The 12763-nt window shown below is 42.2% G+C and overlaps 1 protein-coding gene across 4 annotated transcripts in view; it reads left to right on the top strand.

Moving 5' to 3' along the window:
• The window catches only part of arhgap21a (Rho GTPase activating protein 21a), a 79039-nt gene that overhangs the window by 29347 nt on the left and 36929 nt on the right, over window positions 1-12763 (top strand). For 2 of the 4 annotated variants that reach the window (XM_086190752.1, XM_086190750.1), the window contains exon 1: window positions 8245-8746. The exons of the other annotated variants lie outside the window; for them this stretch is intronic. In XM_086190752.1, coding sequence (XP_086046878.1) covers window positions 8441-8746 — 306 coding nt within the window. In that variant the 5' untranslated portion in view covers window positions 8245-8440. Of the gene's footprint in view, window positions 1-8244; window positions 8747-12763 lie in introns of those variants that run through there. 4 annotated transcript variants of the gene reach the window in all.

Here is a 12763-nt window from a genome sequence, read left to right as displayed (position 1 = left end):
TAATCTGTAACGTGATGCTTTATTATTATTACAATTGTGAATATTTCATGTATGACACCATGTGTGTTGCACCTTTCATGGAGGTCCACCATGCTTGATAAAGGTAGATATACGGCCATTCATTTTGAGCGAGAAGAATTTTAGGGTGCACCATGTGGTGGAGATTGGAGTCATTTATGCAAGAATTCCATTAAAACGCAAAGGCAAATCATGTTTTACATATTGCTTCAAAAGATTTTATGGTGTTGAGCTTAGTTAGAGAACTTGTTACCGTTTTGTTAGAGAAAAGTAACAAAATGTCACTTCCGTTTCACTGAGCAATCGTATTTCATCTTTCTAACTAGCACAGGGCTTTGTACACATCTTGCTGGTTGCTGCTCTGCCTCCATGTGAGTTGTCACACATGTCACAGTAATATCCAACCATGAGGCATGCATCAAGAATGACTGGACCCTCATCCTGTGCCGTAACAGCGGTCCAACCTCAAATCTCAGCCAAGGGAATTCCAAGATCATCTTACACTGTTACTATATAGGCGCTTTATGAAGCCCACATTGGCTAACAGTAGTGTCACAGTTCCTTAAAGGAGCCTTTCATAGAGCTGGAAAGTCTGAGTGACTGAGTTTACTTTCAGGACAGACATGTTATACGTCTTATTCTTAGTAGCTCTGCGTCTTGAATCAGGTGTTTGTCTGCATGGAGACTGCGTTTCCAGACATGGGTGGTTTCTGGATGAACGGCCGTGTCTAATGTAGGGTGAATCTTGTTAGTGTAGCTGGGGTTTTTTTGCTCCGTGAAATAACTACTATAGCAGATAAACGTTGTGCCAGACATGTAATTTATGTAACACCTGCTACTGCTACTTTAATTCATGGCTGCTAAACCACAAAATTATACCAGGGTTGATATAAATATATTTGCTGAACAGAATGGTCAGCCTGGAATTTTTTTAAAGTGGGTGCTTCAGTGTTTACACTGCAGTAAAACCGTAGACAGTGGAAGTGTAATAGTGTGATTTGTTCATCTACTGAGAAGTGAGAGCAGCAGCTATGTATTGTCTGAGTTGTCTCCATCAACCTATTTCGATGCACATAGTTAAGTGTCACAGTAGAGCATGTTGAAACAACCAAATAAGCCAAATTTTGTGCAAAAAGAAAAAAAGTTTTTTACGTTCAATTGAAGTTTTTTTTTCTTTTTTTTTTTCCTACTTTCAACAAAGACCAAATGTGCAAAACAGGACATGGAAACCACTAATTGGAATCAGCTCTGACGTAGCAAATCTTCCTCGGTGTTTTCGGATGATCTCAAAAGCCTTAACCTCTCTTTCCTGCAGCTTCTTCTCCCTGAGGGAATCTGTCTGAGCAACGCGGAATGAGGTCTTTGATTTGGGGTGGGGTACGGCTGTCATCACAAACATATTTACCCTTTTTTTTTTGGCTGTCTGCAAGCAGCTGCTGAGGAGTGAATGAGCTTGCTACTGAATGCTTGATTGGCAGAGGCATTTATCTGGAAATGTCGAGGGACTTCTGTAGACAATTGTCCAGATCAAGCAGGGCTCCTTCATGGGAAGCCTGCTAATACGACGTAGGTTTGTGTGAGCCCCGCTGGTCTTTTGTCTTCCCTGCTTTTGGGTTTTAAGAGAGTGTACAACCTAAAACCTCTCCTTGCTGCAGCAACAGCTCCTTCCTGAAGGAAATCCCCTCTATTTTTTCTCTTGGAAGTTTGGTGGTGTATTCTTTTGTGCTACACAGCTGGTCTCCATAGCAAACTGTAAATTTCAATTGTTGTTTTTGCCAGTGGAATCATTGTGATGCATTGGCTCATAAATATGTCGTGGGCATGAGTCACGCTGTGCTGTATCTTTTGGAGTTGTTGCCTCCTGACTTGTTTGACTTGGATGCTTCTAAGAATGAAAATACAACTGCTGCCAAAGTCCCTCTCACAACAAAACCCTTAGAAAGACTGTCATTGTATTCCACTGTATTTAAAAAAAAATCTAATACACTTCTAATGGTTTGTTTCAATGTTGCCTTTTTCTGTTCGATAGTGAAAGACTTGAGATTGAAAATGTGTATGTTGACTCCTTGTCAAAGGTCTGGGCAAGTTAGCCAAAGTCTAAAATGAACACTTACAGTATTTCCTCAAGAGGCAACAGTAAATCACTGCAGTGTGACAGAGAGTCCTGCACCTGTACTCATAGAACACTCACCTTCATCCACAGCTCCTGAATTTGGCTGCTTGTATCATGTGGCTCTGTTTGTCAGGCTAAGAACATAAATAAAGTTACGTTCATGGGTTAGCAGATGCTACAGCCAGCTCTTGTTAGCTCAAGGAAGTTAGCGTTTCTTTCCCACTGAAGTGTGACAAAGGAGGAGCTGGCTGTTATCAATCCCCCACAAACTCTGATTAAATGAAGTGTTATTGATGTAGGATCAGAAAGTGACAATGGTAACCAGGGCGTTCATCAGACTTCCGTCACTGACCTCTTCAATATCAATTTTTATAGGTTCAGAATATTTTAAAAAAAATGGAAACTTTAGAGGCCAAAGTTGATGTCTTGGGCCATAACTAGAGGTTTGACATGACCAAGAAAGGCTGCACATCATCCTCCTAATAGCATCAGGTGTTTTCCTTCTGTTCATGTTATGTTTCTACACTGAATCAGATTCTCTAATTTACTCCCTTTTCCTCTTTTTGATCTATTTTCTATTATTTATGTCCTCAGAAGAAAGTCTCGATGCAAAGCGCCTTCCTTCCTTTCCACTTCTTTGTCTGATGAGAGTGCTAAAAAATTATATTGTAGGACACCAGATAGAGTGCTGATTCCACCCTTGCCTCCTAGGCTCAGATTTAGGCTCTTAACTGTTTTTGAAACAAGATCAATGCACTCCACAGCCTATATAAGCTTGCTACCTCCCAACTGCAGTCAGCTGTGGGGTTCATACCCCTTGGAACCCCCTGGGGGCTGTGTGAAGAAGGGCTTTATGGGTGTGCAGTGGTGTGGGCGCAGTCTGTTCCCCGGCCCTCATTAGCCAGTCCTTTGTTACAGTAAGCCATACCTCGCGGAGCCCAGATGCAGCGTGTCCAGATTAGATCTTACACCCGCCAGGAGTCTTGAAAAGCCACCCCTGAATCAAGCCTAATCCTCCCGCAAGACTCTCTCTTTTCTTCCCACTCTCGCCACCACACACAGCTGCAGATACATAAAGTTTGTCACACACACACGAGCACCAATCGAGGACCTCAAAATTACTTCTTGTTGGTTTTAGAGCCCTGTTTGTGGCTTGTGTCTTTAATCCCTGTCCAGAGATCCTGTCAGCTGCTCACAGACTGTAGGTTTATTTTTTTTTTATATTGTTACACAAATCAGAACTGCAGATAATCATCTAATAAATCCTAGACTCCCAAGATTTGAGTGGATTAAAACCAAACAGCGTCATGAAACAGCCTGGTTTTCATTGTATTCTCCAGAAATGTAAACATCTGAAACAAGTTTCACAACTCAGGGAACACGACTTTGGCCTTTCACTTTTGGAGTTCTGGGGAGTGTTTTAAATGTATTAAAGATGAGATTTGTCAAACAGTTTTGCCCCTTTAGCCTTCCCTCATCCTCAAACTGCACTAGTTTCTGTCCTGGTGCTTAAGCCTCCACACCTTTTGGTAAAATTTCACAGGTGTCTGTGGCCACACTTGAGCTGATTTTATCAAAACACCACACTGGTATTATGTCATTATGTTATTTCCACTCTTTTGGGATGGACTGTGATGGTTGCATTTAACACCTCTGTGTTACCTCATAAAGGTCTTCAAAGCATTTTCCTAGTGGGTGTTAATGAGCTGTGGCCATTTTTACTGTGTTTGAACTTGGACATCATCCTTTTAACCCTTTGATATGAGAATAAATTGAGTACATCACTTTGCACTTGGGGGATATTGTGATGGGCATATTTAAATATTTTCTGACACTTTTTGAACTAGACCCTCGAATGTTTATTGCTTTGAGAGGTCTACAATGACTTCATTAAAATACCACAGCATGACTCCTCCACTGACTTAACTCTAAGACTACAATACCTGAGATGACCCGCATTATCCTAAAAGCAGTACCAGTTCTGCCCCACTTTAAAACATGGCCCGCTTGTAAACTACACGGCTTAATTCAGAACACACATAAATCCTCCACTCTGATGTATTTGTGCTGTATTTGTACATTGGGCTGTAGCTAGCGTGTTCATATTTACTACATTGTGTGGCAAGTCTGTTCCAGTGTTCAGTGGCATCTTTGGAAGCAACAGGAAGTGAGGTTGATGTCATAGTCCCTAGTCATGATAGACGTGTTCAAAGCAGGAAAAGAACAGGTGTAAATGATGCCTCGGTTCTGTTAACGGCCCCAGTAAGCCATATATGTAATCAGGCACAATTGGGAGCCCTGGGTCTGGCTCATCTAAACCTATGCAGCCGTCATCAATGTTGTCCATTCCAAATGTGCTTTTTTCTGCTTTTTCAAGCCAAAAGTGAAAAGGGTCTATTGCGCACAGCGGCAAAATATAGAGAGTTCAAATGTTTCCTCCAAAAAAGGAAAGTTGAGTTGAGTTTGAATTTTTCGTATGTGATACGATCAAGAACGCGAACTATGCCACAAGCTGGTCATTGCTGGAAAATAAGAAAAAGCCCTGAAGTCATCTTCCAGTTTTTTTTCGCAGATAGTATATTATTGACCACTCAAGAGTAGCTTTCAAGAGGAAGCAGAGCAAGTTATATTTCAATTCAGTCGTCAGCGGTTGGCCCTTTCCTTATTTTATCCAAGTCCTCTGGAAAAAACTGTCGCCAAGCTTCAAATCACTTCAGTCCTTAACACTATTTGTTGGTATTCATGACACCCTCACACACAAACACACACAGACCGCTGTGAAAGCGCATGGGCGCCCCCCAGTCCAGTGGCTGACATTGTTGTGGTCAAGTTCGTCGCCCAACAATCAACAGCAGCATCTGGGTGGCACGTCTTGTTTTTGTGTTAGCCAGCAGGAATTCCATTCGCATTTGCTGCCTCAGGATCATGTTTCGTATCATGTGTTTTAGATTTGGACAAAATTTTGAGAAAATGGTGTTCGAAGATCAGTAGGTTGCAGCTGGTTGCATCAATTTTGTATGTGAGAATTACAGTGTTTGTTGATTAAACCACTGTTTAACCATGAAAGCAGGGAACAAAATTACAAAGGTTATAGTGGTATGTGGCAGTTACTGTAACCATAGACAGGGCTTTAGTTGGCACCAATATAATTTTTTTTTAAGTTTGGATTTTACAAGTGAAATTTCCACAAAGTCTGACATATTCAAATTTGTCATACTTCTTCAGTTTCAAGTGGGGCTCTAACAAACAGTCCATTTTTTGTGTCTTTTCCCCCCAGTGTACGAAGATCATCCCGAACTGTGACATCAAACCAATGAACCTAACAGGGATTTTTTTTATTTTTTTTGCGTGTTTTTTGCGTGACTTAATTCTTGTTTGGGCAGCCATGAGCCAAGTGTCAACTGACTTTTTGGCGACTTTATTTTTGCCATCTTTTCCATATGGAATAGCACATGCTATATTGAGCCGGAGTGAATGTGGTAACACGACGCTCATCACCAGAAGCGGAGAGGGAACATTCCTCGGCTAGATTCCTGATGTTGTTTTCCTTGGTTGTTGGCATCTGGGAGGGCAGATATTCCCCAGAATCAAAATAGACTGGTATTTACATTTTCACCATTTATAGATACTTTACGCTGAAGTGAACAACACAGGTTGTTTATGCACATACCTGAGCTGTTGTTGGAAGTAAACCTGTCATAACTAATAACTCACCCTGCAGATATTGGAGAGTGAGCTAATGAAATTTAAAATGAGCTGCCACTGTCCTGAAGCAACACTGCATGGACTTATTCAACATTTAAAAACAGGACATGTAACAGCACAGATTCCTCCTTGCTGTTGAAGCAGCGCAAATGTTCCAAAGAGCCTTGAGATGAAAATGTGATGAAATATTAAAGTGGTGTTTTGGGCCTCTTCTGCACTAAAGAGAAAAAAAAGTTCCTGGGCAGAGCTCATCCTGGTCCTGAGATAAAGCCTCTATGGAGTTTGTATTTCAGAGAGTCTTGACTAGGTTTTTGCATCATTCTATCCATCCATCTGTTTTCTACTGCTTATCCTGTTAAGGGTCATGGGGGGGTGGAGCCTATCCCAGCAGCCTTCGGGCGAGAGGCGGGGTTCACCCTGGACAGGTCACCAGTCCATCACAGGGCCAACACATAGAGACAGACAACCATTGGCTCTCCCAGCCACGCCTACGGTCAATTTAGAGTCTGGATTAACCTGGTCCCCCTTGATGTCTTTGGACTGTGGAGGAAGCTGGAGTACCAGAGAGAACCCACGCAGGTACAGGGAGAACATGCAGACTCCACACAGAAAGACCCCGTGCTCCAGCCGGGGCTGGAACCTGGAACCTTCTTGCTGTGAGGCGACAGTGCTGACCACTGCTCCACCGTGCTGTCCATTCCATACATTATCATCGTCAAATTGATCAGCAAATGATCCTAAAGTCCTCCGGAAACCAATGTTAAATAAAACACATGCTCCTTAGTGCAGGATGAGTCATCAAACAAGTTGTTTTTACAGGAAGAGAAAAGAGAAGGGTGTTATGAATGACTTTTACATATAGTTGGCATATATTAAGCGATAAATCAACATTTAACACAGGGAAATAGGATTAAAAATTGGGAAAATGTCTTCTTCATTCAGTGGGCTCTTTAAAGTACCAAGTGAATGAATACGTAGTACACTTGGAAGGATAGTAATAGCTGCCATGCAGTTGCCTATATTTAAACCTGGAGGAAACGTGTATACCCTTACTGTCTGTAAAATTAAACTGTGATATAAATTCCCGTCCATACCGCCCAGCCCTTGTTGGAGCCATGGTTGGGATTCAGCACGACCTGAAAGTGAGTTAAATTTTCCCATTTTAACAGATGCATCAAAACTAACGAGTCTGAGGGAACTGTCGTTCAAGAACCATCTGTACTCTGTGTTGAGAGATGAGGTTTGATCAGGCAACTTGATGGGAAACACCTGTGTGGATGAGCAAGAATCTTCCACAGATGTACTTTCATACTGCTAAAAAAAAAAAAAAAAAGTATCTCCTCCCTCTCACGAAATCTACGGCTTGAAGTACCTGAAAAATGAGGGTGCTTCATCACATTGATATAAAAATCCCACAAAAGCAATAATTCCTGACAGTGGGGCTTTACTTTGATTTGCAGGATTGTACACAATGCCCTTCTACAACCAAGCGTATCAAAGGTGCAGATAGCTCATTATCTCCAAAATTTGCCATATTAAAGCTGCGCAGTAGAGTTTCCTTTGGAACAAAGTAAACTATCCTTGAAGTCTAACACATTTCCTACCTCATAAAACATTTACACAGCTGTTTCTCTTTGATATTTTAAATCCTACGTTGTGTGCGTACACTTGTTTGCTTGCCAGCAGCCTACAGTCAACTGTCAAACAGCAGGACAGCGTGAAGCCAGTGGCAGGAATGTTAATGGCATTGCTCACTGGGACCTGTAAGTGGTCAAAAACTCCACTGGGGACCATAACTGTCATCTCATCCTCCAACCTCCCTGAGACTTGCTTCATTCTATGATATTCTATCCTCAATATATCACCCAATTTTTTTTTCCAACACCCATCATTAAAGCTAATTATGAAAGGTAAACACACAGTAATTGAGTGTTAATGTACCCTGCCTGCCTGCCACTGAGGTGTTACGTAGTTGCCACATGAGTCACAAGCATGCAAAGTTATAGGAGTTGTTTCATTCTTGAACAAGTTGTCCCTGTAGCATGTGCTCTCTGTGCTAAAAACTTCAAAAATATGTCTTACGTTTCACTTCACTACCTCACCCTTCTCATTTTTTATTAATCAGCTTCAAGACACGTGCGTCTGTTTGTGTGAGTTGGCCAGCTTTTAATGGTTGGCAGCGGAAGAGGTGAGTTAGAGGGAGGGAGATGGAGGACACAGGAAAGGAAGAGAACTCACTTCAGGCTGCCTGGTGTGTATGTGAAAGTGTATGTGTGTGTGTGCGTGCGCGCATACTTCAGGGGAGTTGTGTGTGGTGAGTGGGTGGGTGCGTCAGTCAGTCGGCCCGGGCTTTCTGCAGTGCACTCAGCCGCTGTGTTCTCCTCTCGGCTGAGTGGAAACATCATGTGTCTGTGGGACGCCCAGAGGAACAGCCCTGTTTCTCCGAACTGAGAGCGGAACAGACAGTTGAGGGAGAACGACGGGGCGAGATGGACAGAAACTTGCAGTAGACTATCCTGAAGAGAAGAGCAACCAAAAGACACCGGAGCAGTTTTGATCATCTGGTCTGCCATCTGGTTCTACCACCTGAGACTTGGCGATGCCATGCTGGCCCAGAGGAACGGGCTACCTCTAGACTGTAAGCCGGTTCCTCTGAAGGACCACCCTGACCTACGGGATGTGGACGCTGAAGGGTGCTGCTCCCTCTCTTCCTCCCCGTCATCTGGAGGTTGTCCCTGGGCTCGTCTTGCTGGGGTTGACGGCTGCTTGTCAGAGCCGTATTGTCTTTGGTTCCAGCTTTTGGCCAAAGCTTACTGGGGAGAAGTGGAACTTGGGCTCACAAGTCCCAACCGCAGTGTGTCCTGGGCTCGGCTGCGAGAAGCTTCAAGAAAGAACTGTGTCCGATCTAGGGTAAGGAGAATTGTGTATTAGCAAGATGGAGAGAAGGTGCATGGCAAATTCCTGGACAAGTGTATGGCACTGATGCATCATGGAATCCCCTGACCCGCTGAAATATGCATTTAGGCGATATCAGTATCTGGCAGATGCATATAGGTTTACATAGGAAGCCCTTTGGAGGGAGGAGAGGTTAGGGGCGACTGTACTTTGTTGTTCTGTCTGAGGAATTTTCTGTGCGTCATTCTGTTCTCCAGCAGTAAAGTCGTCCTGTTTCACTGACCGATATCTTTTATGATGTGTCCGTGTGTGTTGGGTTTTAGGTTTCATTTGTTGTCAGTCTCAGAATCGCTGGGTTCAGTCAGAGATAGTCTTTTTCCAGCAGTGCCTGTATGACTGCCCTATAGCTTCAGAATATCTTCTAGAATAGAAATGCCCCTTCAGCTAGTCTGTGTTGTGTTGACTAAACCTGAATAAAGCCAGTCTTTGTTCACTGCTTAAAAATTAAAGGCATATTTTCCTATGATAAAAGTGAACAAGGGTGACTAATGTTAAATGTCTGTGGTCAGGGAGCCAAGGAGGTTTGGAAAGGAAAAGTGAGAGGGAGGGAAAGAGGTAGATCCATGAGGTCAGCTGCCCAGGACTGACTCGTTACTCACAAACTAATAAAAACAGACTTTTTGAGAAAAGCTGAGTCCACAACTAATGACATTCAAATTCACCCAAACTACAGATCTTGTATACATAATGAAGCAGGAATGGGCATGCAAATACTCCATCCTCCAGGCTATGGTACCATATGGCACCATGCAGATCAAACCCTCAGTATGTACATAATGGTGAGTCTTTTGATGAACAGATTGCATGCATAATTAAAGAGTACTTATCAGGTTATTATTGTGTGAGCTTGAGTTACAGATTTACAGTATCTCTTGGCAGTCATAGAGACCTATAGCAGCACTATTGTTTGGTTCCACAGTGCATCTGCCTACTGCTGCTTCTCGAGCTGGATTATTGAATAATATATGACAACCTCTATAGAGGAGCTATTGCATAATAGAGCATTAAATTCTAAACATGAAGCAAAAACAAACAGCAGAGTTGGACTGTGTCAGCTCTTCTCCTCTTTGTTACATTGTGAGCTGTGGCTTGCTTCCAGCGTACCATTGGGTCTTACTGGTGATTTCACCAGTCATACCACTAAGCCCACACCCATCCTTCTCTCAGAAGACCTCTACATCTGCTCCTCCCAGACAGGCGAGAGGAAAAGTGTGGATGTAGAAGATGGGGGGAGAATGTCTTTGTTTTGGATCCATACCTAAGATGTATTTTGGGCCTGTGGAGAGATCTGGGCTTAGGCTGAAACTCTTGGCAGGCTCTCCTTGCCCCGGAGTCATTATAGTAGTGTTAGCAATAACCGCTAATGCACGCACTGTGGTGCAGTGGTTCAGCTCCATCATTAATTTGATGATGGATGTGACACAAGTCTCCCTCCTCAGACAGCCGTCAGAGTGGCTCTCTCCATGAAAGTGATCAAGATATTTCCTGTCAGGGCTTGAGACCAACTTCTAACAGTGAAAGCACTGGTCTGTCTACCTGTTTCATTCAGGTGCACTGAATAGTCAACAGTAACTTGGGCTGTGCAATAAGAGTTGTTCCAGCAATATATCAGGACTTCTCGCTGCTCTGCCGGTCATGCACCTGTCACTGAACAGAACGTGTTTCCTGTTACTTTTTTAATGTTTCAGTTTGGATCCTTGATGCTCTGTCAACAGTGGCAATGTTCCCAGCCACGTTTCACCTGGTCTCTTTACTGTAAACCAAGTGCGAGATGTTGGCGTGTATTTTGGCCTGTTGGGATGTGGAAGGCTGTGGCTACTCCAATAAGAATATGATGAAATGTTTCAAGTCTCAATTATAATGCATGTTTGCCATCAAAGTGGAATCGCAAACCATTCTGTTTTCATTTTTTTAAGAGTCATTGTAGCTGATAACAATTTTTGTAATATTATGTTCTGTGAAATCATGATATTCTGTGAGCCAGTTGTTGTATCATAACCAGTTAAGTACTTTATTATCCTGCTCTGAGAAAGTCAATTTGCTGTAGGACAACACAGGACATTAGTTACAGCAAACAGCCAAGACTGAAAGAAAGAGAGTTTATTTGTTTAAAAAAAAAAAAGGCAAACCATTGGAACGGTATCCATAATAAAGGGCTGTGGAGCAGTGCAGTCAATGATTCAGAGCAAGTCAATGGCGTTAATTTCACTTGGAACAAGGAAAAATGTAAACCTATGACTTGTTATCCAAGGGGAGCCTTTATCTTGGGCCAGAAGGGAGAAGAATGAACTCCTCCAGGAGCAGGGGTAGAGAGCTGGCCAAGATTGGCCGTGCCTTCGACATCCAACCTAGTAAAACCTGCCACTCACAATCCCCTGGTGCCCACTGTGGCATATTCCATTCCTTCAAATCACAGTCCGAAACTTAAACGGTCGCTTAGCTCAGTTTGATATACATGGGAAAGTAGGGAATTTAATATTTCAGTGTTTGGACTCACCACATATTTGGTTTTAGATTCATTGATTCTGTAAAAATCAGGGATGCTCAATAATATTAGCAGATAATCAATCAGTTTTTAAATGTATCAGCCCAAGTGGCGATATTTCTATCAGCTGAGGTTTGTTCAACGCTTTTCTTTGCGCATCGTCATTGATGAAAAACGTCGATGAATATTTCATTCATGGGCTTTTAAGAATGTTTCAGAAGTTAAGAAAAACTTTTTTTTTTCTTCCAAATTTCCAATTTTAACACCATTTATACAAATAATATCAACCTGAGCGGAATCAGTTTCAAAATATTGGCCAAAGTTTAATAGTGGAGCATTCGCAGTAGGTCATTTGTATACATACACTTTCGTCGAAAAAAATGTTTTGGAAAAAATCAATCTCGAAGATCGCTCTCTGTGCAAACGTATGTTAGTGTGTTTTTCCAAAATCTCAAGCGCTCATTTTTAGGAAAAAGAGTCACGAATGTAGTGACTCACTGTATTTTCTGCTTGGTTACAGTTGCCATTTGAGAACGAGTCAGCATAAACAGGTTTTTCTTTTTTCTCCTTGTCCAGAGCTTTTGTTAAAGAACAATTAAAAGCAGGGTTCTGTGGCTGATGTCGAGCATGTGTTGTGTTATGTAGGCATAAATTTAATGTTACGCAAGCCCAGAGCTGCCAGCGTTTAAGGCTTGTTTTTATCCTGTGTTAGTCACAGTAGGAATGTGGAAGATAAGTCTGTCATCATGCAAACACGCCAAATAGCCCTGCAAAGCCCCAAACGTGCAATAATGAAAGCCACGTGTATAGCTGTGTGAAGCTTTGGGCAGTGCAAATGTGGCTCAAATGACAATCCTCATTATTTGGACATATATTCTACCCTCTGATTTGAACCGCAGTTTAAAAACATGATAATTTGACTGCATTTTTGGCCTCCGTTGGAGACATTTCAGCAGTTTTTAAGAACACCTGGCACTGATTGTCCTGCAAGTGTACTGCCATGTTTCTATATTAACTGATGCACAAACAATCAGCTTCTTGTGGATGGTAATGTACATACAGGGTCTGTGCCCAGATCTAAAATAAAATGTGATTGTGGTTTAAATTTCCAGATCAGTCATGAGGAAGCAAAAATGTTGCTGTGGATGGTGAATACAAGTGTTGCATTGTGAATCAATGCGATTGCAGAAGTGCCTCCTACAGTCGTTAATGTCTCGATGCATACAACTTCTACATCTTCGACTGTCATTGATTGATGTCATTGATACGGGCCGCCAGATTGCGCAGATTTAGGGTGACTGTTCAAAACAAAAGCAGACCATTTTTCTTCAGAGGAGTTTTCAAGCAAAAGTTTTTACCCTTTTTTTTTTTTTTTTTTTTTTTTTTGCAACTTATCTCGAACAATGAGTTCTCTTGTTTACTTGACCTGGAGCGGTCTTGTTATTCAGCAGGAAAAAAAAAACCTATCCTCCTCTGATAACTGAAGA

This window comes from Aulostomus chinensis, chromosome 21, assembly GCF_037954235.1.
Source record: "Aulostomus chinensis isolate RoL2024-O1b breed Wild chromosome 21, RoL_Achi_v1.0, whole genome shotgun sequence".
Classification (NCBI taxonomy): Eukaryota; Metazoa; Chordata; class Actinopteri; order Syngnathiformes; family Aulostomidae; genus Aulostomus; species Aulostomus chinensis.
This window is presented reverse-complemented; position numbering and strand designations above follow the sequence as displayed.